This window comes from Sciurus carolinensis, chromosome 11 (assembly GCF_902686445.1).
Source record: "Sciurus carolinensis chromosome 11, mSciCar1.2, whole genome shotgun sequence".
Classification (NCBI taxonomy): Eukaryota; Metazoa; Chordata; class Mammalia; order Rodentia; family Sciuridae; genus Sciurus; species Sciurus carolinensis.
The window spans coordinates 32,348,482-32,373,069 of NC_062223.1; the positions used below are offsets into that span (position 1 = coordinate 32,348,482).

General features: G+C 50.3%; 2 protein-coding genes across 4 annotated transcripts in view; one reads left to right on the forward strand and one right to left on the reverse strand.

Moving 5' to 3' along the window:
• Positions 1–41: 41 nt before the first annotated feature.
• Arfgap2 (ADP ribosylation factor GTPase activating protein 2) lies at positions 42–11,698 on the forward strand. Of its 2 annotated transcripts, XM_047518956.1 has the most exons (17): positions 42–284; positions 452–570; positions 1,146–1,218; positions 1,728–1,859; positions 1,938–2,018; positions 2,869–2,950; positions 3,231–3,287; positions 3,905–3,946; positions 4,307–4,359; positions 4,792–4,928; positions 5,004–5,135; positions 7,516–7,644; positions 7,724–7,858; positions 8,954–9,080; positions 9,234–9,327; positions 9,447–9,565; positions 10,169–11,698. In XM_047518956.1, the coding sequence occupies exons 1-17, from the start codon at positions 213–215 to the stop codon at positions 10,187–10,189; spliced, it is 1,605 nt and encodes a 534-aa protein (XP_047374912.1). In that variant the 5' UTR covers positions 42–212; the 3' UTR covers positions 10,190–11,698. The 2 variants fall into 2 exon arrangements, with proteins under 2 accessions (XP_047374912.1, XP_047374913.1); XM_047518957.1 differs by lacking the exon at positions 3,905–3,946 and having other exon boundaries at positions 55–284.
• Positions 11,699–12,826: 1,128 nt separating this feature from the next.
• Positions 12,827–24,588, reverse strand: part of Cstpp1 (centriolar satellite-associated tubulin polyglutamylase complex regulator 1) — a 166,641-nt gene continuing 154,879 nt past the window's right edge. For both annotated transcript variants that reach the window (XM_047518966.1, XM_047518967.1), the window contains exons 5-9: positions 18,408–18,493; positions 16,575–16,770; positions 15,910–16,019; positions 13,855–13,918; positions 12,827–13,607 (exon numbers count right to left, since the gene is read on the reverse strand). In XM_047518966.1, the coding sequence (XP_047374922.1) occupies positions 13,433–13,607; positions 13,855–13,918; positions 15,910–16,019; positions 16,575–16,770; positions 18,408–18,493 (631 nt within the window). In that variant the 3' untranslated portion in view covers positions 12,827–13,432. The remainder of the gene's footprint in view (positions 13,608–13,854; positions 13,919–15,909; positions 16,020–16,574; positions 16,771–18,407; positions 18,494–24,588) is intronic.

Here is a 24,588-nt window from a genome sequence, read left to right on the forward strand (position 1 = left end):
GGCGTGTACCTCTCGGCGGCTGGCGAGCTCGCGGCTGTGACGTCACGCTCCTGTTCCGCCAGCCTCTCATTGGTCCAGATCCGGGCCAGATCACCCCACCCCTCGGCTGGTCAGGGCACTGCCGAGGCCGGCCGGGTTAGCCCGCCTTCCCGGCCGCCGATTGGCCCGCGACAGCACCGGCCGGTCGCGGTTGTGTCTGGGAAGGAGAGAAAATGGCGGCGGAGCCGAGCAAGACCGAAATCCAGACCCTTTTTAAGAGACTTCGCGCAATTCCAACTAACAAGGTGCATGATCAGAAGGGGCGCGGGGTCCGGCACCAGCGGAGAAGGGATCCCCTTCACCCGGGGCCTGAGGGAGGGAGAGGGGCGGAACTGGGCGGTTTTCTTGGGTTGTCAGCTCCCGGCCTCGACTCGGGGCCCTGACCGTTCGCTTATTTGCTTCATCCCCTCAGGCCTGTTTCGATTGCGGCGCCAAGAGTCCGAGTTGGGCCAGCATCACGTATGGTGTTTTCTTGTGCATTGACTGCTCCGGAGTGCACCGCTCCCTGGGCGTCCATCTCAGCTTTATCAGGTGGGTTCTTGCCGGTTGCTGTGCTTCCGCCAGGGCTGTGTGGCCAGCAAGAGAGAGTGGCTGCCTCGACTTTGACCACTCTGAATTTGGTGTTTGGAAACCTCTGGACCGGGGGTCCAGTAGCCTTCTCGGGTCTGGGTACCACCTGTTTGAACCCCTTGCCACATAAACGGTCCTCTCCGTGTTTGGATCAAAACTTTATTTCCTCACGGTCAAACTTGAGACTCTCAGCGTTAGTTTTGGGGAAAAGCTAGCTTGCCTTGACCTTGTGTTGTTGTTGCAGATAGCTTGGCTGAGTATGTCTCTAGTGAGACTGATCGTTTTTAAGGGGAAAGTCAAATCGAAGCCGGTGAGCCTGACAGTGGGACTTCCTTCCTTATCTGAGGAAATAATTAGCACGCTTTGAAATAGGTGAATGAAGAGTAAAGCACAGGGTAGAGTGGAGGAAATGGGGCAGTGACTAATTAGTGTTTCCTGTGTACCTGCAGCCAGACGCCAAATAACATGTGTGGGCCTGCCAGGGAAGCAGGTCTCCTGATATTTGCTGGTAAGTGACACACAGCCCTTGTACGTAGGTCCACGGAGTTGGATTCCAACTGGAACTGGTTCCAGCTGAGGTGTATGCAAGTTGGTGGTAATGCTAATGCGGTAAAGTTCTTTTTTATTCCCCCCAACCCTCCATTATTTTGCCTGGGTACTAATTTTGCAGCGATTTCCTAGGAGACCCTGTTCTCTGTTCAGAGGGTCCCTTGGTCCATAACACCAGCAAATAGTGTCTCTCAAAGGGGTTTCAAATTTATACTAAACTGAACAGATGTTCTTGAGAGAAGGCTAAGGAAATTGGGCTGTCCTCAGTCATTGAGTTCTTGTGGGCTTGCCTGGGTGGAAGATGGGTTGAGTGACTATGGCATGCTGTCCTCAGGAGGAGTTGAGTGAGGGCTGGGCTTCATTCAGTCTTCTCAGAGGATGGGGTATGGCAAGGTATTTTTTGCAGGAATTTCAAAAGAATTTTTCCTCTGAAAACTGGTGTCAGTAGTGCATTAGTCCATATAAATAATAGCAGGGCTGTTATAAGGGGGTGTCTTCTATTGCCAATAACATTTTTGCTTTGGTCAGAATCACCCGTAGCACATTCCATTGTTTTCTTTGCTCTCTAGACAGCCTTTTTCCGCCAGCATGGATGCACAGCCAATGATGCCAACACCAAATATAATAGCCGAGCGGCCCAGATGTACCGAGAGAAGATCCGGCAGCTGGGGAGTGCAGCCCTGGCTAGGCATGGCACTGACGTAAGTGCCTGTCCTTGGGCTGGGGCATTGGGGGAAGGGGTGCTCAGAGCCCTGTGTTTTATACCATCTCCCTTTTAGCTTTGGATAGACAATATGGGAAGTGCTCCTAGTCACTCCCCAGAGAAGAAGGACTCTGATTTCTTCACAGAACACACTCAAGTGAGTATCCCCAGAGAATATTTTCCCGATTGTCCTTGACAGGTGGTTTATTTACCATGGCCAAGGCCTTCTATGATCATAGCATAGATTACCTTTGCATTGGTAAGATACCTCAGAGAATGTCTGTTCTCCACTGAGGTGGTGACTGCTACCCACTGGTTAGGCCAAGGTGTTTCATTCTTATATAAGTAGAGCTGTGATAGGATTCTCCTTAGAAATGGACACCTAGGAGCTGGGGTGGTAGAGTGGAAGTGAAGCTTTTCCTAGGCTTAAGAAATCTGAAGCCCCAAGCAGCTTTTCCTAGCATCTTCCCCTATAAGAGAGGCATTGTGCTTGGGGTCATTGAAAAGATTTTCTCCCCTGTGACCCACCTTATGAGAAAGGCAACTCTGTTGGCACTGGATGCTGAAGTTGTACTCTTAGTTTGCATCCCTGCTTTTCCACTTGGCATTTCTGTGATGTGACCAACTCACTTAATCTGTCCAAGTCTCAGTTTCTAAAATGAATGTAGCTACCTCAAAGGGCTGATTGTGATAATTAAGTGGTTTGTATATGAGGAACCCTTAGCCTGTGCCTGGTACATGGAAAGTGTCTAGTAGTTGTTAGTGGGTTTTCTGTTAGGGGAATGTCTCAGGCTTTAAGTAAACAGTGGAGGGAGGGAGAGAGGGGACTGCTGGTTTCTTGCATCTTTCTGGTGAATAACAACTGTGATTTACCTGCTAACCTTCAGTCTCTATTCCTCATGGGCTAGGAATAGGGCCTACGACCTCAAGGTACTTGCAGGTGCTTGGCACGTCTTGCTGGCCATAAGTGGCTCCCTAAGGCTTTTGTGATGTGGCCTTCTTTTCAGCCCCCTACCTGGGATGCGCCAGATACTGAGTCTTCAGGCACCCAGCAGCCAGTCCTGTCTGCAGAGAGCAGTGGCCTGGCACGTGAGTTCAACCCAGATTCTAACCAAGTGCCCTGGTCCTGGAAAAGGATTTGGGGCTATGAAGTGGACACATGGCCAAGGAAACAGAAATATGTGTGTGTGTGGGTCTTCCTCTAGCTTTGGGTTGGATGGAATTCATTTGTCTCTTGGAGAAAGTGGTGGGCATTTATCTTTTGGTGGCAAGCTGAGGAAAGCTAGGGACTCCTAATGTATCACTTCTTTGAAGTTAGGTTATTGGATGCTAGGAACCTTATACCTAACTCGTATCATTGTATCCACAGAGCCAGAGCAAGGCCCAAATACCGACCTGCTTGGCACCTCACCCAAAGCCTCTCTGGGTCAGTATACCAACTGGGAAAGGGTGGGCATCCAGTGTTCTATTCAGATCTCTGCTGCCTGGTCATGTGGACTGAGGCCGTAGGAGATTGAACACCTGACTTCTCTGGTTTTGGGACTGTAATTGAAGTCATGGCTGTGACGTTGACTTAGAGCTGGGCCCTTAGAATTGACACACCTGGATGGGCTGCCTCTGAGTGTGGGACTGGATCTAGCCAATGAGTCGGGAGGCCATTGTGAGACTATCCTGTCCCTGGGGTCAAGCAGGGCTGGCCTGTCTGGTCCATTTAATGGGGTGGGGGATGGCTCTGAGCTGCTGATGGCTAGAGGTTACATTGCCCTTTTAAAGCCAGACCCTGCCTTGTCCTTCAGCTCTTTTCTACTCTTTTCTTTTGTGGCCTTCAAACTTGGTTAGAATAAACAGTTCCTTTGCTGACCTTGGTTCTGTTGACTTTTGGGGGTTGGGGCAAGAAGCCAACAGAGTAATTGTACAGCTGATCCCCTGGAAATGTTGGCATGACTGGGCCTAAAGCAGGCTCCGTACAGGCCTCTGGGCTTGGAAGGCATACGGAGGCTCTGAGGCAGACCCTTTGATAGCCACAGTCTGTTTCTCCTCCAGAGTCCATGTATCTGTCAGCTAAAGGGGCCCTTCCAGCCAGAGGTAACCAGCAGTTGCTTGGGGAGCCTGCCTCCTGCATACCAGCTCCCTGCTCTAGGAGCTGAGGCTAGTTTTTGGCACCTAACCCTTGCCTAATGGTTCTCACTCATGGCTCAGGGGCTTTGTCTCTGGTGCTTCAGTCTAGGCTCCTGTTGCAACCTGCTGGGAGTTAGAAGTCTCCCTTGATCTTGTCTTTCTTTTGCTTGGATGCCATCAGTTGGAACTGGTGGTGGTAGCTGGCCTTCTCCTGCCTGAAGCTGTTGTTTTTAGATGCTCTTGCCTTGAAGCTGCATGGTGTGGAGTAAGCCACTGCCTCTGACCTTCCTTTGTCCCTAGCTCATGCCCTCCCTCTTTCTCACACAGAACTGAAAAGCTCCATAATTGGCAAGAAGAAGCCAGCGGCAGCTAAGAAAGGGGTAGGTGGGAGAGTAGTGGAGAGTGATTAGAAGCTGAAGTGGGACTGCCTGGGTTTACCTTTGACCTTACCACTTACTGGTTATATGACTTTGGCAAAGTGCTTGTCTGATTTAAAGATGTCCATCCTCAGGGACTTGCTGTGGGGAGACAGACCGAGTACCTCTAGTACTTAGTGGAGTATTTAGCACATAGCAGATCCTAGTCAGCCTTAACTCCTGTCCTCATTTTCTGAGGTGTCTGCTGGGATTGTGAGCCATCTCATGCCCAGCTCCAGCAGAACCATTGTTCTCTATTAGCCATGCTCACTGGGCTTCTATTTCTGACCCCAAACTTTAAGGAGGACCCTTCCTGGTGGTACAGGAGTGTCGATGCCTGGGAGGGAGCAGTGGGGCCTGGTTGGCAGGCCCCACATCACATGGTTCTCTCCCCAGCTGGGTGCCAAAAAAGGACTTGGGGCCCAGAAGGTGAGCAACCAGAGCTTCAGTGAGATTGAGCGGCAGGCCCAGGTGGCTGAGAAGCTCCGTGAGCAACAGGCAGCTGATGCCAAGAAGCAGGCGGAGGAGTCCATGTGAGCATTTGCCACAGTGGCCTGGTTGGGGGCGGGTAGCACGGGTGCCAGCTGCCAACCTGTTCACCCCTCCAGGGTTGCCTCCATGCGTCTGGCCTACCAGGAGCTTCAGATTGATAGGAAGAAGGAGGAGAAGAAGCTACAGAATCTGGAAGGGAAGAAGCGTGAGCAGGCTGAGAGGCTGGGCATGGGCTTGGTATCCCGAAGGTGAGGGCGTGGCAGGGAAATGCCCTTGTTTTTCTGAGTGCAGGTTCTGCCTGCAGTTCATGCTTAGTCTTCCTCCAAGGTTGGATAGATGATTTTATTGATTATCTTAAAGCACCTACCACAGTGCTTGGTATATAGTGGGTATGTGCTCAGTAAGTATTTGTTACATAAGTGAAACAGGATTCGGACTAAATAAGATTAGGATCAAGAGACTAGGGTGGTGTTTATTAGGCATATTGAGTGGTTGGGACAGTTCTTTATTTTTTAAGACCTTCTTGAGGACTGCCAGGTGTTTCTAGTGTCTACACATAGGTTGAGCAACATCCCTGTGTTTCAGAAGCTCTAGGTTTGTGTTGCTGTATTTTCTTTAAAAGCAGAACAGCTCTGTGATGCATTTTTTGCCATACTGTGAGTTAATGTAGAGATTTCAGTAATAGATTTTTGGTCCCTTAAAAATTAGAATATTGCACCAGGTTCAGTGGTGCATGCCTGTAATCCCAGTGGCCTGGGAAGCTAGGCAGGAGGATTGGATTGCAAGTTCAAAGCCAGCCTCAGCAACTTTACAAGGCCCTAGAGGCCCTAAGCAACTTAGTGAGACCCTGTCATAAAAAATAAAAAAGGACTAGAGGTGTGGCTCAGTGGTCAAGTGCCCCTGGTTTCAATTCCCAGGACCAAAAAAAAAAGGAATATCTAATAGCATCAGGGCCAACAATCCTGGCTGTGGTTAGCCTGTGCTAAGTGATGGCTGCTCCTTTTGTTGAGCCATGAGTTTATTGTTATAATGAGTGAGGCCTTATTTATTTAGACACAGTAGTATTCTGAAGGAGCTATTGTTATCTCCTTTGTACAGATGGAGAAATTGGAACTAAGCAATTAAGCAACTTGCCTGAATCCTGCAAACCTAGTAGCTGGCAAAACTAGATTTGAACACAAAACTTTATTATTTTTAGCTATTATGCCCAACTTCTCTGGAAGGAGATTAGGTTGGGTAATTTAACCTAATTTTTCAAAACTTGTGCTGGTTGTATTAAGTTATTCAGTCTGTGTTAGTATGATCATAGTTAATTTTCAAAACGTACAATTTTAATCCTGAAAAGGCTTGAGGACCCTTCCTCTTTGTTTTGGTCACAGAGTGAGGACTGGGTTAAAGACTGGTGAACAACCTTCTAGCTTTCTTTTTTGGCAATGCTGGAGTGGAAACCGGGGTCATGCATATGCTATGTAGGTGCACTACCACTGAGCTGCATCCCTAGCCACCTTTTCTTTTCTGCAGGGCAACAGTGTCTAATTTAAACTGAGTCCACCCTCTTTAAAGCCCAGTTGCAAAATATTCATTCCTTGGGTGTCTTCCAGCTAGAAGCTATAGATATTTTCTAATAAATTTATTTAAATCTGTCCTGAAAGTGTATCTGGGGAGCCTGAGATAGGAGTTGAGGCATCATGAACTACGGGGCCTACCCCACCCTAGGGAGAATGCTGGCAGATCCAGGTCTTGGTGCATGAGCCCAGCTCTGGCTATGATATGCTCTTTTTAATTTATTTTAATTTAATTTAATTTTATGTGGTGCTGGGGATTGAATCCAGGGTCTAACACTTTACCACTGACCTACATCCCCAGCCCTGTTTTAAGTTTTTTTTTTTTTTTTAGTATTGGGGATTGAACCCAGGGATATTTTACACTTAACTGTATCCTCAGCCCTTTTTATTTTTTATTTTGAGACAGGGAGGTTCTCAATAAGTTGCTTAGGGCCTCACTAAATTAATGAGGCTGTCCTTGAACTTGCAATCCTCTTGCTTCAGCCTCCTGAGTTACTGGGATTACAGGTGTGTGCCACCAATGCCCAGCCCCAGACTGGTCTTGAATTTTGTAGTCCTCCTGCCTCTCTCAGGTAGCTGGGATTACAGGTGTCACCTTGCCCAGCTCTTTTTTTAAAAAAAGGAATAGGTAAAGAAGAACTCATCCTTTGATGTCATCAGACTCATTTCCCTGTTCTGGGGCATTTTTCAGGCTCTCCTTTGTGCATATGAGCATCTCTTAGTGCAGGATATGGTTCTCAGTGTGCAAGGCAGGGAGTGGTGGTGAAGGACAGAGCATGCTCATTCAGTGCATGTTGTTATTAACACGGTAACAGGAAAACATCTTTGGCCAAAGAAGCTCTTCTTTGAGGAAACTAGGGATGTGTAGACACTTCTGAGCTGTGCTCCCTGGGTTATCACATCCAGTACCTCGCACTTCTGCCAGGTCTGGCACAATGCTGTGCACGGGCCGGGGAAGCAGGTTCTGAGGGGTGCCTGAGGAAGCACCCAGTGGGTGGGTGGCTGCTCTTGTAATGCAGTGCCAGTACCACCAGCTTCATGCCTGGTTCATTTTTCTGCACAGCTCCGTCTCCCACTCAGTGCTGTCTGAGATGCAGGTGATCGAGCAAGAAACACCAGTGAGTGCAAAATCTTCTCGCTCGCAGCTGGACTTGTTTGATGATGTTGGGACTTTTGCCTCTGGACCCCCAAAGTAAGCCTCTTGCTGGGGCATGGACTTGGCTACTATGTTCCTCCTCAGGCTTCTCTGAGCCACTCTGCTATCTCCCTAGGTACAAGGACAACCCCTTTTCCTTGGGGGAAACTTTTGGTTCCCGCTGGGATACAGATGCTGCTTGGGGTATGGACAGGGTAGAGGAGAAGGAGCCAGAAGTGACCATCTCAAGCATCCGGCCCATTTCAGAAAGGTAGAATCTTCTAGAGGAACTCTTTTCAGTGGACCTTTCTGCAGTGATGGAAATATTCTATATCTGTGTCTTCCAGTGTGGTGGCTACTTGCTGTGACTATTGAGCCCTAAAAATGTGGCTAGTAAATGAGGGACTGAATTTCTAATGTAATTTTAATATAACTTTAGTAACTGTACATAACCATAAGTGGCTAGCTTATTAGACAGTATGGGAATCTGGCTTTGGTTTGAACTGTGCTCTATCACAGAGAACCTGGCAGCCTATTTCACCTGGGATCTATTTCTCTGGTGGGAGGGCTGATTTTATTCTTGAGTTCTGACCTCTATCCTAAAGGTGTGCCCCTGGTCTCCATCTTACTAATTGATTGTGGTGCTGGGATTGGACCCAGGGCCTTGCATATGCTAGGCAAGTGCTCTATCTCTGAGCTATATACCTAACCCCTTTTTATTTTTTAAAACCCTTATTCCATCTTAATCTGGGTAATGTTTTATTGCTAAGTTACCTGAAAAAATTGACTTATAAGATGAGGTCATAAATTACTAGTTCACAGGGTCACTGGAAGGATTAAATGTAATGAGACTTGTAAAACCCCTAGTCCAGTGCCTGTGCATATCAGTGCTGGAACAGGAGTGACCACGTACCTGCTCATCATCCACAGTAGGATGCTTCTGGGAGTAGAAGGGTTGTACTGTTCATCATGACAGAAGAGTGTATAAGCTCAGGCCAACAGACATGTGGTTGACCCAGTGTTAGGCAAATTGTAATGAGGAGTAGAGTAGCAACAGTGACAATATGGCCTCTTGGACCTTGATAAAGCCACAGTGGGCAGAACCCGAGGCCCTTCCAAACCATGTTTCTACCCTGTGTAATGTAGATAACTCAGGCTCTCAGTGTCTCAGTTTCAGTGTGAGAAGAGAAGTGGCCTCCTGGTATCCCTTTAGAGGCTCTCCACCAGAGGAGATGGTTCCAGAGTCCTGGAACCACAGACAGAATAGGGCATGGTAAGCCATGGCCAGGCCATTGGTGCTTTTTTGGCCTCTGTACTGTGCTTCTCCCAAGAGAAAGGTCAGAGATGTTCCACATTTACCCCTCAGAGCCACAAACCGGAGGGAAGTAGAGAGCCGGAACTCAGGCCTTGAGTCCAGTGAAGCACGTCAGAAATTTGCAGGAGCCAAAGCCATCTCATCTGACATGTTCTTTGGGCGGGAGGTGGATGCTGAGGTAAGTGGAATTGTCAACCCTAAGGCTGGCAGCAGCGCATAGAAGCAAGAGCTTTCTCCCTGCCTCTGCTTTGGGCTTTAGTACTAGAAGGGCTCATGGTATATGAATTCATTGGCCAAAAGATTCCCAGCCCTTGCCTTTTCTTCACCTTAGTATGAAGCCAGGTCTCGGCTACAGCAGCTCTCAGGCAGCAACGCAATCAGCTCTTCAGACCTCTTTGGGGACATGGATGGAGCTCATGGAGCAGGTAGGGTGCCAGTAGGGTGGTAGGCACCAAGCAAGGCTTGTGAGCACAGCTGGGAGGGTCCTATTGGTTAGGAATGGCTTCCCGCGGGCTCTAAGTCACCCCTTTCCTTGCTTTTACAGGAAGTGTGTCTCTGGGGAATGTGCTTCCTACAGCTGATATTGCCCAGTTTAAGCAGGGTGTCAAGTCTGTGGCTGGCAAGATGGCAGTGTTGGCCAATGGTGTGATGAACTCTTTGCAGGTGAGGCTGGGATGCTGGACCTGGGGAAGAGGTCTGAAGAATAATGCCTGAAGCTTTGTCTTCACCATATTCAGACACTGTTTCTGGGTATCCACTGGCAGCTTTAAAGAGAGCATTTTGTTTCGTGGAGGGATAGCTTCCTTCCTTTCAGCTCTGTTCCAGAGCTGGGCCTCTCCCTAAGATAGTGCTACGTCTTATGGTGATTTTCCCACCTTTTTTTTTTTTTTTTGTACTGGGGATTAAAGCCAGGGACGCTTAACCACTGAACCACATCCCCAGCCCTTTTTATATTTTATTTAGAGACAGGGTCTCACTAGGTTGCTTACAGCCTTGCTAAGTTGCCGAGGCTGGCTTTGAACTCGTGATCCTCCTACCTCAGCCTCCTGAGCTGCTGGGATTATTCCCATCTTGGCAGCTGTGAGATCCAGCAGGGGTTCTCCTTGGATGAGTGTCCAGTGTTCCCCTCCTCTGGCTCTCACCAAGTACTCCTTGGGCCCAGCCCTTGCTGCTCCAGTCCTACTGTGGGTGGACTTGGGGAGGCAGTGTTCATGTTGGGAATCCGCTGTAGTGTAGACTGACTTTCTGTTTTCTTCTCTCCCCCAGGATCGCTATGGCTCCTACTGATCCAAGCTCCATTGCTTAGGCCTCTGGTGGTGACAGCAGCAAGAACTCCATGATTCCCAGGCCAGGGATACCTGCCTTGTGGAAGCTGGGAGGATTTGTTACTTTCTGTGTGTGATGTGTGAGTGGGGTGACTTTGGAGGATCTCGGGCAAAGGGAATGGTCAGCACCAGCCCTTGTCCTCTGCCTGTGGATTAAGCCCCTATTCTGGTCCCCTCACGCCCCCTCCTCTGTGCTAGTGTCCTTCCAGTCCTGCCCCAAAGCTGCTGCTCGCTCGGCCTGCAACACTGGGAGTGAGGGGAGGGAGTTGCCTCTGGTTGGCTTATTCTGGGTCCAGTCCTTCTCCAAGTTGGGAACATGAAAGTGTAAGGCTTTGGTGGGCTCTGGGATCCTTTTAGATGGTCTGGGGCTTGAGCCTCTGTCCAGTGGAACCAAAGGGAGGCCTAGCAAGAGTTCAACTCTAGACCAGCTCCTGGGGAGAGGCTCTGGACTTGCCTCTGCTGCTTTTGCTCTTCTGGAGGCAGGGGAGTGGAAGGACCTTCTGGGCCTTACTAAGGACTAGAAACTACCTGGCACCTAAAGGTTTCATTTGGGATTAGCCTGGAGGCCTGGGTGATCTCCTGTCTCACTGCCACCACAGAGGCTGACTTCTGCTAGATGTCCCAGAACCCTTCCCTACCATCACTGGGTCATGGCACCCTCTATCTGCGCCTGGGACTCTGTCCCTTCTTCCCCTCGTTGGTGCCCACAAGGGTCTCATCTGCCCTGTGTCCTGACTGGATACAGTGAATATGCTACTGGCTGAGGAAGCCGAGGACGTGAGAGACAGAAGCAGGCTCCTCGGGCTCAGCTTTCTTCCTCCACATCCTCCTGGGCTGAGGGAGGCCTGGACAGCACCCCCCAGTGGCCTGCAGGCCTCACCTCTGGCAGCTGGGCCATGCACTGTGTCATCCTTGGTGCCATCTTGCCTGCCATGCTGGCAGTGTGGGCCCAACCCCTACCTGTGGGTCTCAGGTTGGGCTCCCAAGCAACACAGACCACTCTTCCCTCTTCCCTTCCCGAGGGACATGACTTTCTTTCAGGACTGTTTGTATTGAAACAAAGTGGTGTCAAAATAAAGCCCCCACGGGGCCCTATGGGTCAAAGCGAAGGAGTGGCCTCCATCCCACCTCCCTGACCAGTGCAGCCCCTTGCTCACTCTCTGGGCGCCCACCGATACTGGTTGGGTGTTGCTGAAGCTGAGAATACTCTCTGGGGCCTCCAGCTTGTCTCTTCTGTGAAAGCCAAAGACCCCCGGCTCCTTGCCCCTGTGCTGCCGTGCAGTCCGGTGCAGCCTCGACCTCACCACCCTGTTGCACGTGGAGGAAAGAGCTGGTGTGAGTTGGCCCTTCAGCTCGCCTGCAGAGCCTTAGGGCTGAGCAACCTCAGAAGCCCTGCCTCCTCATCACAACAGGAGTTTGAATAGGGATGTGTCTGTCTCAGTAGAGTTGAAACAAATTTTTAAATATTTAAGCTTAAATGATACCCTTTTAAGTCCTGGAAGTGTGGATGTGTTTGTGTGTACTCCCCTGGCTTGGATATCTTTTTCCTTACAGGGGCCCCTGAAACATCTCTGTGACCCTTAGAATCCTCAGGTACAGTTAGAAACCACTGGTGGAGGCTTGGGATGGATAGAGAAGCCATGGGGCTCAAAGCCACTATGGATTTGGGGCTTCAGCTTTGGAATAATCTGGAGTGTTCATAAAAAATCCTGATGTGTCACTGGGCATAGTGATACATGCCTGCAATCTCAGCGGCTCAGGGCTGAGGCAGAGGGGTCACAAGTTCAAAGCCAGCTTCAGCAACTTAGCAAGGCCCTGTCTCAAAATTAAAAATAATAAAAAGGGCTGGGGATGTGTATCAGTGGTTAAGTACCCCTGGTTTCAATTCCTGGTCTCTCCCGCACCAAGAAGGAAAAAAAAAAATCCTGATTTCTGGATCTCCACTCAGTTACTCTGGGACTTGGTAAGCTGCATTGTGATTGATGCACACTGGGATTTGAGAAACCTCAAGGGCTGGAACAGCTTTAGAATAGGCCTCCCAGGCCTGGCTTGGGTACTGCAGGACTTTGGGAACTGTTTCTCGTAATTATCTGTGGCTGGTCTGGGCAGTGAGGAGCCTAGGAAAGTGTTTACCCAATAGTGGGGACACCTGCTTCAGAAGAGGCAGCCTGCTTTGAACCCCTGGGTGGGTTTTATTTTCTGGAGCCCCCACCCCCACCCCAAAGGAAGTGAAGAGACCTCCTTACCTCCTTACCTTCCTCCAGGCTTAGGAAGCTTGTACACCTCAGGCCTGTTTTGTTCACAGCTGCATCCCTACTACCCTTACCCCAAGCAGCTGCAAGCGTCCAGGAAGACCTGCCAGAAGGCTGTGCAGTGCTAGCCCTGTGTGGCCAGGTCTTGAAGGCTTTGGGAACTTGCCCCTGAACCCTCTGAGCTCCTTTTCTGAAGGCACCTCTCCTTTGGCTGCTCCCACACAGATGGACCCTTGGCAGCCTCGGCAGGTCTCCAGGCATGAGTGGCCCACCAGCCCCACCACAGGTCCTACCAGAGAAGCACCCAAACACAAACTTACCCTTTCCCTTTACCCGAGTGGTTTTAGATTCACTGCTTATCAGACACAAGGGACTTTATTTCACAGACTTAACAGACATAGGAGATACAAAGCAGATTTTGAAAGCAAAATTGCCTTCTTGCCCACCCTTCTTCCCATCATGGCTAGTGTCGGGTTCGTCCAGCAGAAGCCACTGTGGTTACATCCTAGTGCTTACTCTCAGGTGTCCCCCTGACTGCAAGGCCCTACATAGCTATTCACGTTCTCCCCCCGTGGAACTGCTGTAGGGAGATGCCTTATGAGGGCACTCGCAGAGATCAAGAACTGCTCTCCCTTAAGAAGTTAGAAGGACTAGTCAACAAAAGATTAAGGCCAGGTCCCCTTTCCAGGGATGAGGTGGCCTTATGGCAGTCTGTAAGTTTACGGCCTGACCAAAGCCCAAGGGCTGACAGCCAAGGGGAGTGAGCTGTTAGGTTTCTAGGGTCACTGCTCAGCTTGGCTGATCATTGAGCTGGCAAGTTTTTGGCAGGGGCGTTATTCAGCCTTTTCATCAGCAGAGGGCAGCACAGCAAGGTGTGGAGAGGAGGTCGGTGGAGGTGCCACAGGCGGGAGTGGGAGCAAAGTACAGGGCACAGGCAGGGCCCTAAAGATTCCTCAAGTCTCGGACTCATCTGTCTCTTCGGTGGAGCCTTCGCTCTCTGCATCCACTTTGCGGGAGTGATGGAGGGGTCTCCACGGGGAGCCAACCCGAGGAGGGATCCGGGAAGGCAGGCAGCTGGCTTCTGGAGTGGCAGTGACCGAGTTGACCAGGCCTGGGACCTGGACCAGCCTGAGGAGGGAAGAAGTCCGGAGGGCAGCATGGTGCCACACATCCGGAGCCCGGGACCTCCACACTCACTTGCACTTGGATAAACCCCCAGGACTCAGGACAGCTCAGTCTTCTGCTGGTCCCCAGCCCTTCCCTGATCAGTACGCACATTACTGACAAGCGCCGTGTGACCCGTGATGGGGCACAGCCGTGTCTGACTTAGATTTGGCTCCCACAAGGGGGCAGCACCTTCCCACTTGACACTTACAGCCGTTCCAGCTCCTCGTCCATGGCTGGGTCGTGCATCAGGTCCCCTTTGTCAGGCAAAGCTCCTAAGAGATGATGGAGGGCAGGGACAACAAGACAAACTATAGGTCTATCCACCAGGCAGCGGATGCCTCCGTGCCCCTCACCTTCACGTGTGCCTATGCTGTTGACCCTGGGAGGGCTGCTACAGGAATCCCAGTGACGGGGCATAAGTCCTGGGTGCCACTTGGTAAGTTTAATGAACCCCTGTGCCCTCCTTCCCTTACTTGGGGCAGACACAATAGCCGAGGAGACTTCCCCAAATAGGGTGGTCTGCTTCCAAGAGGGTGGTTTGTGAGCTGGTGCCAGGGGTTTAGTTCCTCCTTGAGGTCCCAGGTATTGGGCTGGAAAGGACATGACCCAGGATAACTCCAAAAGTCAGAAATTACCCAATTTTATGTCCCCAAGTTAGGGTGATCCCATATTGGGACACATGGCAAAAAGTGCTGACTGTCCAACAGATGACCGTCCCATCCCAAGGTCTCATACTCCAGTCTCTATTGGTTTCTTTAGCTACAAAGTCAGAGGGGTGAACTCTTAGACACTGAGGAAAGGTGAGAGGAGAGAGTTTTGGATGCCCCCAGGAGCTCTTCACTCAGAAGGGAAGGTGAAGCGGAAGTCTGCAGGTAGGAAGCTTCTCACAGGCAAAGGGTTGAAGGAAAAGACCTCATTGGCAGTTTAGAACCTAGACTTGGTAGTCAACAAGGCTGGTGTCCAGAAAGACACAATCTGGCACCAATTCCGTTTCTGAATTTTCTGAATCTTTTCCAGATGGTGCCTCTTGGCTCCCTTTGCTCTACGTGGTTCTCAAACTATGTACCATGGAACCCTCTCATTTTTGAGTGGTACCTTGGGAGGGGGGCTCTCCACTACTGGCTTCAACCAGGGTATTTCCACCTTGCTAGCTCCTACCCTGGAGATGCAGGTGAGGGCAGAGACCATATGCTTCTTTTGTCTTCCACTCTAGTCAACATTAATGCTCAGTAAAAGTTGGGTGAGTGTCCTTAGGAACAGTGAGGGGTCCTGGCCGGGATCCAGTGACTGGTGAGCTTTTCCTTTTCCTTCCTAGCGGCTGCTATTGGTAGAAAGGAAGGGCAGATGGACAGTGACCTAGGAGTGCAAAGGACACGTAGCAAATCCCAACTTCTCTCAATTTCTGACTACCTCCTTTCTAGACCCAGTACTATTGGTGACCTCGGCTACCAACCTCACTCCATTGAAGGGTCCCTGACTCAAAATAACCAGACTGCCAGGTGTCCATGGGGAGTTAGAACCCTGTGTCTCCTAGAGAGCCCCTGGCAGAGTATGTGCTGTGACACAGCCCCTGGAGCACTGTGATGGGCATTAAGTGAAGGTCCACTTTGCTCCCCTGAGCCTCTTCCTTCAACTGGCAACACTTTTCAGGAACCTGGATCCCAGCATATGAGGAGGATTTCTTGAGGAGATACAACTAGGAACCCTTAAAACTCCAGCAGGAGGGCAGCTTGCTGGCTCTGCCCCTGGATGAGCAGCAGCAGAGGGCAGGGGAAGAGCGGGGTGGGTGAGGAAACCAACGCAGTGTCAGGCAGGGAACTGGGCCAGTGAGGCTTCCCCCTGACTGACACTGCGTTGGTTTTTTTTTTTTTTTTTTTTTTTTTTGCCTGCGCCTTTTCAGATTAATCAGATTTTTTCCTCCCTGCTGGAAAAACAGGCCTCCCAGTCACACCTTTGCCCTGTTTCTAAATGGGATTCAGACCTGTGATATGAAATCTCTAGAGTCACTGGGTAAATAGCCCTGTGTCATCCCACCAGCAGGCCGCCACTCCCCCAGGCAGAACAGGGGAGTCTACAGGGAGTGGCTGGCAGGCCTCGGCTGCCTCTGTCCCTTGCACGGAACAAGAGGTGTATGAGGTCTTGTGTGGTGCACAGTCTGGCACCCTAGGACCCAGAGGCTGGCCCTGGGAAATCAAAACAGGGGTAGGGATACCCCCTACCTGCCAGCTGTATTGTGGGGCAGGGGCTGGCAGCACTAGCTTACCTAGGGCCTGGTTAATTCCATGATGCTTCGAGAGGGCCACAAGAAATCCATAGAAGGTCAGTCTCTGAACGTTGCTTAGGACCTCTTTGACAAGTGCTGGGGGTGGGCAGCTAGAAGGAAGAATGCAGATTGAGTGCCATCTTTTCATCCATACCTTCAGGCTTAGGAGGATGCTCAAAGCCAAGACCCAGAGACCTGCTGTGGGACCCCTGAGGCCCAGGAGGAGGAAGGCAGATCTCTAGGAGCAAGGCGGGAAGGGCTGGTATGTTTACAGGTGTTTTTACAGAGGGGCGTAGGAGGCGGGGAGGAGGAAATCGCTACTGGTAACAGCCAGTTCTTGGAAGAGACCAAAACCGACTGCTCTTTCTGTCCCAGGAACTTTGCACCACACAGGACAACTTAATGTCCCCTTTCTGTGGGGGAAGTAGGAACAAGAAATCAAGGCCAATCCATCTCTTGGTAAGCTGGTTGGTCTTGCCTAAGTGAAAGCAATCCTTTCTACGTGAGCTATTATAACCTGGTTTCTGGCTCTGTTCTGATTTATATCATGACCATCAAGGGCCCTAGAAGCCCTGACGGATTGGAACATCCCATCAGAGACTGTTTCCAGGCCAGCAGTCTGTGGTCCCCAGGACTGAGGTGGGGTCTGCATGCCCATTTCCCACCTGTACTTGTGCCGGTCACACAGGTTTTCCAGGCACTGGTAGAACAGCGACGCCTCCACTCCCTCCAGCATGCCAGCCTCGCCCAAGGCAGGTCGCTGGCGGTGCTGCCCACTGAACGATGTTGGCACAATCACGGTATTGGGGTTCTTGCCTGACAGCAGGTCCTGATAGATGGTAGCCACGCTGTCCAGGAATTCTGGTGCCACGGGGGTAGGAAGACAGCTCATTTCAGGGAGGACATACTTGATCCTTTCACTGTGTTCTCCCTTCTTTGCATGACAGCTCAGCTCCACCCCAGCCTCCAAGTGATGCACACGGTGCCCCAAGAGCAGAACACCTCAGCACGGGGTTTGATGGCCACCCTCCGGAGCTCAGAGGTCCCACCCTATGGGCAGTTGTTACCGGACTAGGCAAGATTCCCACTGCATACTTTCACAGCACCTTATGTAAGTAGCACTTAGGAGGGACAAGTTTCCAGTGCAATCACTTTAGATAATCTCTCTTTGCAGGAATGTGAGATCCTTGTTCAATGGCAGGAGTCATGCCTTATTCCTTCCCTGCCCCAGCATCTAGCACTGTGCTGCCACATAGTAAATGTTAGAAGAGTTGTTTTGAAACAATGGTAAGTCCCATCTTGTGAGGCCACCTGCCTCTTGCTAAGAAAGCATGCTGGAATCCCAGTGAAGAGCAGAGAAAGCCTGCAAGCTGCTAATCTAGTAACGTTTGAAATTGTTTTCAGGCTTTTCATAGTTAAGTCATTATTAGCAACCGGTGTCTTAGGACCCATCTCATCACTCATACACTGCTGTGTAGTGTCGGGAAGCTAGTGGTCCAAGGGGGGCTGCCCTGACCTTCTGGGAGTGCTGAGAGGAGGGCCCAGAAGGCAGCAAGCGGAAATGGTTTTCCCAAACATGGCTGCTCCTTCTCTGGGGCTCAAGAGCTTTAGAGAAAGCCTGGTGCTGCTAGGAGCAGGTGGCAAGACCCCAGGCTTCAGCCCCTGCCTGAACAGTCCTTGGGCTGCCATCAAGTAAACAGAATGTGGCGCCTGAGTCCAGGGCTGGCTGGGGCCACCAGTTGGCAGGAGGGCCATCTCCAAGCTCCAAGGACAGCCTTCTATTTACTGGAAGAGCCCGTTTTAAACGAGTTTGTTTATGGACACAGTCAGCAATTTCTAAACCCACATTCCATTTGATGTTGCTTGTGTACGCATTTGCAATTATTCATCTATTTTTATGCCACCTGATTCCAGAAGGGATTTAAGGGCGTGGCTGGTGTGATTGGGGAGTGGAGTGATTTGTGAGATAGAATTGCTGTGTACTTACTTAAAGCTATGAGAGTGGTAGGATGTGTGTCCACCCATGCGCCCAAGGGCCAAGGCAGGGGCTGAGCTCAGGCTTTGGAGCCTGCCTTCTGTTCAAGTCTGGGCTGCATCGCTTATTAGCTATGTGACTTTGGCTACTTACCTCTTTACAGAGCTTATCTCTGAAAGGACCTATCAGGGTGTTGAAGATTAAAGTTCTCAGGGCTAAGCCTGAGACTTCAGTAAGGAGTGGATGTTATTAATGTTGTTATTGTCATTATCACTTAAACAGGTTTGTTGTGCTGCTGGCTGGAAACAGTGTGGTTTTCAATGTCTTCAGGAAGTAGGCTCTGCAGACTGAGTCTCGGGACCACCAGTGTGGATGAGACATCCTGTTAGCGCCTGCGGTGCAGCACACCCCCAGAGGAAGTGGGGAAGGAAACGTGTGCCAGGCACACAGATGGAAAGGACGACAGGGTGGGAAAGGGAGCCACGGCCTAGACGGAGCCACATGGGACCTGGAACACTCTCACCTGAGTAGTAAAACTGGATCTGGAAGGCAAAAAGGAAATCTGAAAAAGACATCAAGCAGTCCATGGCATCGTCCATGAGCACGATCCTGAAGCGGGGGGGGGGGGGGGGGGGGGGGAGAAAGAGAGAGAGAAAGACTGTGAGACAGAGTGCATGAGAGAGGGAGAGAGGAAGAGACTATAGCCTACTTGGGAGAGGGCTCCCCCAAACAAGCTCCTCCCAGTCACCTCACTTTTTCTCCATCAGTTGGACTCTGCCACCAAACTGCTGACTGTACTGCACCAAGAGTGGGCTCCCAGTTCAGTCTTGGTGGCACCAGCTAGTGGACAGAGCCTGGGCAGGGGGAGGGTGGGGGTGGGGCCGCGAGGAGAGGGTCAGTTGTAATGCGGCCAGGATTTCTTTTCATATACTTAAGCAGTAAATCCTTTCATTCTGCACTGAGGACCATTTAGTTCAGAATAAATACAGCTGATCAGAAAAGGCAAAAAGAACAGCCAAGAGGTTTCAAGGGGTCTTGGCAAGTGGTAGTGAGATTTAATAAGCTACCAAATGGCCAGAACAGCAACAGGCACCTCCACCCTGGGACACAGATGGCAGAAGAGGGGAGAGGGCAAAGAGTTACTGGGCACTCTGCACTTGAGAGGACCGGAGAACACATCCCGTCTTGGGGTGCAGCCGAGGCTGCTCCCTGTTTCCCTGCTCGTGGACAATGTCCCTTGCTGTCTGCTGACCACCTCTTGGTTTTTTCCTGACTCTAGTCCCTCCCACTGGGCGCCCAACTCACAGGAAGAAAACCATTTCACTAGTAAAGGGATCAGACCAAGGCCATGTTCATACACTGCTCAGGGTCACATGTGACAGGGCACAGGAAGAGAAGGAAATTAGCACTTGCTGGGCTCCATCCGTGTGCCAGGCAAAGGGCCAAACTCCTCTACTGGAGTGGAGCTAGACCCCCAATCTGCTTCTGACTCTGCCCTTCTGGCTTTATCTTTCCTTTTTAAAACTGCTTTACTTTATTTTTCTAAATCTCCACTTCCTGTCAGAGGATCCTCAAACTGGCAGCTGGATCAGCTCAATAGAGCCAGCATTGCTCGCCTCTCAGGGAAGGGGCTTTTCAGAACACAATGTGAGTGGTGTCCCTGCTAGAGTTGGGCAAGGCGGCTGGACTGGGATTCAGCTCTCCCTGAAGAGAGAAAAAGTTTCCAAGCTAGAGTTCAGCTGGTAAGCATGGTCACAGAAACAGGCACCACTGACTGAGGGCCCTATTCCAGGCAGGCACTATAGAAGGGATTCAGCTACATTAAGTTGTATCCCACAGCATCCTCAGGTTGATCTTGTTATTAGCTCCATTTACAGGTAAAGAGTCTAAGTGCCAGAGGAGTCAGCTTGCCAAAGTCACACATGGCTGGTGAATTTACACGACTCCAGAACTGTGCACCTTTAGAGTCACACCACCTCTTAGAAATGAAGAAAAGAATAAAAACACTGCCATTTTATATCTTAGCTTCTGTGGCTAATTTGTTTTCTTTTTTGCTCATCTAGATCTTAGGGCTTTAACTGTTTCTTACGAGCTTCTTGGGAAGAAAAAAAGCTGCCTCTGCTGCCGGAGTACAACGTTAAAATTCTAGCTGGGAAAAAATTCAGGCCAAAGGGTAGGAAGAAGCAATGCTGCCGAGGGCCACGGGAGGGCACCCTGGTCCCTCCATCAGTGGCTCAGGCCAAGTAGTTACCCCATCTCTTATAACCTAAGGAGAAACCAGGCAAAAGGAAGACAGAGGACAGGGAGCCCAGTTCTGACATCTGGTTGGGGAGAGGGAAGGTCGAGGGCAGCAAGGTAGAAGGGGAAGGAGGAAAGTCACCTAAACCACAGAGGAAGAGGGGCACTCCCAGGGTGCTCAGGGACAAGAGTCGCCAGCACCTCAGGAGAAGAGGAGCCAGAGGCCTTTCTGCCCCACCCCCAGGACAGCCAAGCATCCCAATGGCCTAAAGCTAGTGATTTCAGAACTGCATGGGACTGAAAGCAAACCTGTCAGGAAACCAGGAGGGAGACTCTGAAGCCTTCGAAAATGATACAGGCATGGCTGGGCGCGGTGGCGCATGCCTGTGATCCCAGCAGCTTGGGAGGCTGAGGCAGGAAGATCGAGAGTTCAAAGCCAGCCTCAGCAACTTAGGCCCTAAGTAATGCCCTGTCTCTAAATAAAACAGAATAGGGCAGGGGATGTGTCTCAGTGATAGGGTGCCACAGAGTTCAATCCTTGGTAGCCCCCACCAAAAGAAAAGAAAAGAAAATGATACAGGCTTCTCTTGTTTATCATCACCTGGAACCCAGCTGCTCCTATTTATAGCCCTTACCTCCACTTATTATTTGTATTTTTGTTTCTTTATTCATTTTTAATGCAATTAGAATACCATAAAATTCACCCTTGAAAAAATGCACTTTTAAATGTACATTTTAGTACTATTCAGAGTTTTAGTATATTCAAAAAATTGTGCCACCATCACCACTAATTTTAGATGTTACCTCCCTTCGTACTTCCCACTCATCAGCATGCTTCCAAGACAGGTCCTGCCTCGCTGAGGCTTTGAAGGAGATTGCCATGGGCATATTCCTTTTTCAGCCATAGGTTGAACTATCACGTACCCTGCTCAACAAAGAAGAGAACGTGCCCTCCCTAGCCCACATGGGGCAAAACTATGTGCACCTTTCCAGCCTCGGAACAGGCTCAGCTTTATGTCAGGTGCTGTTCTTTTGACTTGACCATTAAGCTTACCTCCCTGTTTTTGTTTGTATCTTTGTGTTTAGTGTTTATGGTTTTATTTAAGTGTGAATAAAATATGCACATGAGTCATCTACTCATTTTCTTCCTGGTGCAGCCTGGCACTGAAATTGGTAACTCTGATGGCCAGCTGGGCTGCTTTTTCTAGGATGACTTTGCCATTCTTGGAAGAAACACTGTGAGCAATCTCAGCACAGTCAGATTTGTGGCACATCAGCAGCACTTCAGCCCCTTGACTTTTCTGGAAGGCACTGGGCAGCATGTGCTTGGTTTTCTTGTTGCTTCTGTAATCAATGCTGGACTCAAGATCTGGCGCTTGAATCTCCTTTGCACTCTGCTGTTGATACCTCTGGGTTCCAGGCAGCTTAATTTTGACATATTGGTTAGACTTGTGCCAGATGAATTCTTGTTCTTTCTTTAGGGCTTTGGAAAAGGTCTGAGGATGGTCATTATGGCTGCCACCTCTGTAGGCAGTGACAAAAAATTGAGACCAGCCCCTCTTTGAAGAAGTGCACTATGGTAGGGTAGGGTACGATTTGGTGGAGGCAAGTTGGTCTTGGTGTGCTCTGCTCCTGTTCCTGATGCTTGCTTTGCTGAAACTTACATGGGTTGGCAGGGACCAGTGCGTAGGTCAAGGGAAGCAGGCAGAGGCAGGGGCCTTCTTTCTAAGGATTTGTGTGAAAAGATCTGAGGAATTTTCTCCACCGTAATGGTGACACTGGGTGCCAGAAAGCCAATTGGATCTTGGTTTTCCTACAGCAACACCACCTACTACTGTGCTCAGTCAGAAACCTGGGAGGCACCCTAGATATCCTGGGAATCCCCTCCCTCGCCTACCCCCAATCAATCAATCACTAAATCTTGTCAATCCTGCGGCTACAGGTTCTCTTCAGCCAGTTCTCCATTTCATAGCCACCCCCCACAGTCAGTCTCCAACTCTTTCTTCCCGATGATGGCTCGGCTTCCTCCCCAGGTTCCCGGCAATTCCTCTTGCCTTTTTCTAATTGGGTATCCGTACTGTGGTCAGTACTCAATGTAAACTTGACCATTTACCATGCTGCCTAAAATCCTTCACGGGCTTCCTACTGTCCTAGAACACAGTCGCCCATTCTCATCCTAGTTTATAAGCTTACCCCATCTGCCCCTCAGCTTGCAAGACTCGTTGGTGGCCACTAGGAGCACTCCTCATTATATTTCAGCTGCTCTAGCCTCATTGATCTTCAGTCCTTCCCATGGCCTCCTTCCTCAGGTCCTGGACCAGTTGGTTCCTCTACCTATAATGCTTCGCCCCTGAGTCCCTCCTTACTTCCTGCTGCCTGCACAGGCTTCAGGCAGTCTGAAGTGAGAGAAGAAAGCACCTGCCAGACTGGGGCAGGCCTCCCTGCTACAGGCTTCTTTCTGCAGTTCTCTGTGACCTCCCTGCACTGTTCACATCTGTCTCTGCCCCAGGACTGTAAGTTCCACCAAGTGACAACTCTGCCTCCCTGCTCGTTGCTTGACTCTGGGGTTCAGCATTACCTGGTATAGAACAAGCACTCGGTAGAGATCTGTTGAGTTCACGAACAAGGAAGACAAGCCGCACCACTACCCTTTCCTTTTCTCTGGCTAGATGACACCTGGACACTACATTCAGTTCTGGACAGTCCATTTGGGAGGAGTAAACTAGAGTCATGGAGGAGGTCAGAGTGGTGTAGTCTAAAAACTATGATATCAGACAAATAGCTGTGTTTAGATTCTTTGGCTTAGTAGAGAAGGCTCAGAGGAAGTGAGGGCTGAGACCCAGCTCTTTGTTTTCTTTTTGGTACTGGGGATTAAACCCAGGAGGGTTCTACCACTAAGCTACATCCCCAATCCTTTTTCTTTTTAAACAGGGTCTTGCTAAATGACTTGCTATTCTCCTGCTTCAGCCTCCTGAGTCACTGGGATTACAGGCATGCACCACTGTGCACACTGTGACCCAACTCTGAGGAAGATGTCACAGGAATCCAGAGTTTGGCTTTGAAAGACTTTTTCAAGCTGCCCAGGTTCAGATTTATGGCTGCTTTGTGAAAAGCGAGTTGCTTGTTGCTGGAGAAGTCCATGCAGAAGCTGGAAGGCTCACATATCCCAGATTGCTTCCTCCAGCCCTGGCAGAGTGGACCAGGACTGCCGGTGTTGGTTCGGGGTGCAGGGGAAAGTTGGCTGTTAAGAGGCTATGACTGCAGAAGATGCTGAAAGACTTACATAAAGGTGCTTTTAAAAACACCATATGTTGCACTGTCCATCTCCAAACAAAAGCTGTGACCCACGGAAGTTCTGGGCATCTGCATCTTGCTTGGGAATCTCAGCCAAATTGTGGGAAAGTGCAGGCAGGAAGCTACCGGTCCATCTTTGTCTTCTGTGACAGGGACAACCTCAGGTCGAAGGCCATAGGTCTCCACAGACAGCTCTTTCAGGCTGAACTCAAAACTGCTCCTCGCCCCCATCACCACCCTCAGGGGGCTCAGGAAGGAATCTTCTCAGAGACGAGGTCATCCACATGTGCTCTTTTCCAGTGGATGGCAGTTGGCTCAGTAACCCTTCCTGCCAGAGGCCTTTTGCTAATGTGCCAGCTGCCTCTGACACCTGGAGAAGCCTGACGCCCCTGCTTTGAAGTGGCGCCAACTGGGAGTTGCTGCCAACAAGTGTCTGTACAACTCTATTGGATCATGGAGGGTTCCTTGCAGGCCATGCCCCAGGGCTCAAGAGAGGGCCTCTGGGGGAGAAATAAAGGCATTTGGGTTCAGGCTGGCTCTAAGCAGAACCATGTGTGGGGTGGAGTCCAGGGCAGGCAACTGGAATGAAGAAAGAGCACTTGGCAGGGTCCGAGCTAGTCCCAAGGGGACTGGCCTGGCTGCTCTCTCTCTCTCTCTCTCTCTCTCTCTTTCTCTCTCTCTCCCTCTCCCTCCCTCCCTCCCTTGCTGACTTCCAACAGCTGGGATGGGCTGGCTGGCTGGGAGGTAAGTGGGTGCCAAGGAAGTAATAGTTTCCAGTCCGAACCTACTGACTTGCCAACTTCCTCTTCACCCCTAAGGGTCAACCTCCCTGCTCTAGTGGCATAAGCTGCACCCTTTTTTCTAAAGTTCTGGGTTAGCTGACCCTGAGATCAAGTCCTATTTCCACCATTCACCTGTGAAGTTACCTTTTCTTTTTTTGCCTCAGTTTCCTCATCTGTAAAGAAGAGATAATTCTGGTTCCTATTTCATGGGACTCTGGAGAACTATCAATGCAATGATGTACTTTGCCTAGTGTATAACAGGCACTCAAGGTAAGTACTAGTTGCCACCAGGAAGTGCATTCTACCTGGTTTAACGTGCTGAAAGAGCCCAAAATAGCAAATAAAAACTGCTCAGAGGAAGTCAGTGCTGCCAGCTCCTGCCCAGGCAGA

What these genes read in the sequence shown, in the direction of transcription:
- Arfgap2 (XM_047518956.1), top strand. Translation starts at nt 213, where the DNA reads ATGGCGGCGGAGCCGAGCAAGACCGAAATCCAGACCCTTTTTAAGAGA. An exon ending in TCTTCACAGAACACACTCAA is followed by an intron (nt 2,019 to 2,868) that starts GTGAGTATCCCC and finishes CCTTCTTTTCAG; the next exon opens with CCCCCTACCTGGGATGCGCC. An exon ending in GGCGGGAGGTGGATGCTGAG is followed by an intron (nt 9,081 to 9,233) that starts GTAAGTGGAATT and finishes TCTTCACCTTAG; the next exon opens with TATGAAGCCAGGTCTCGGCT.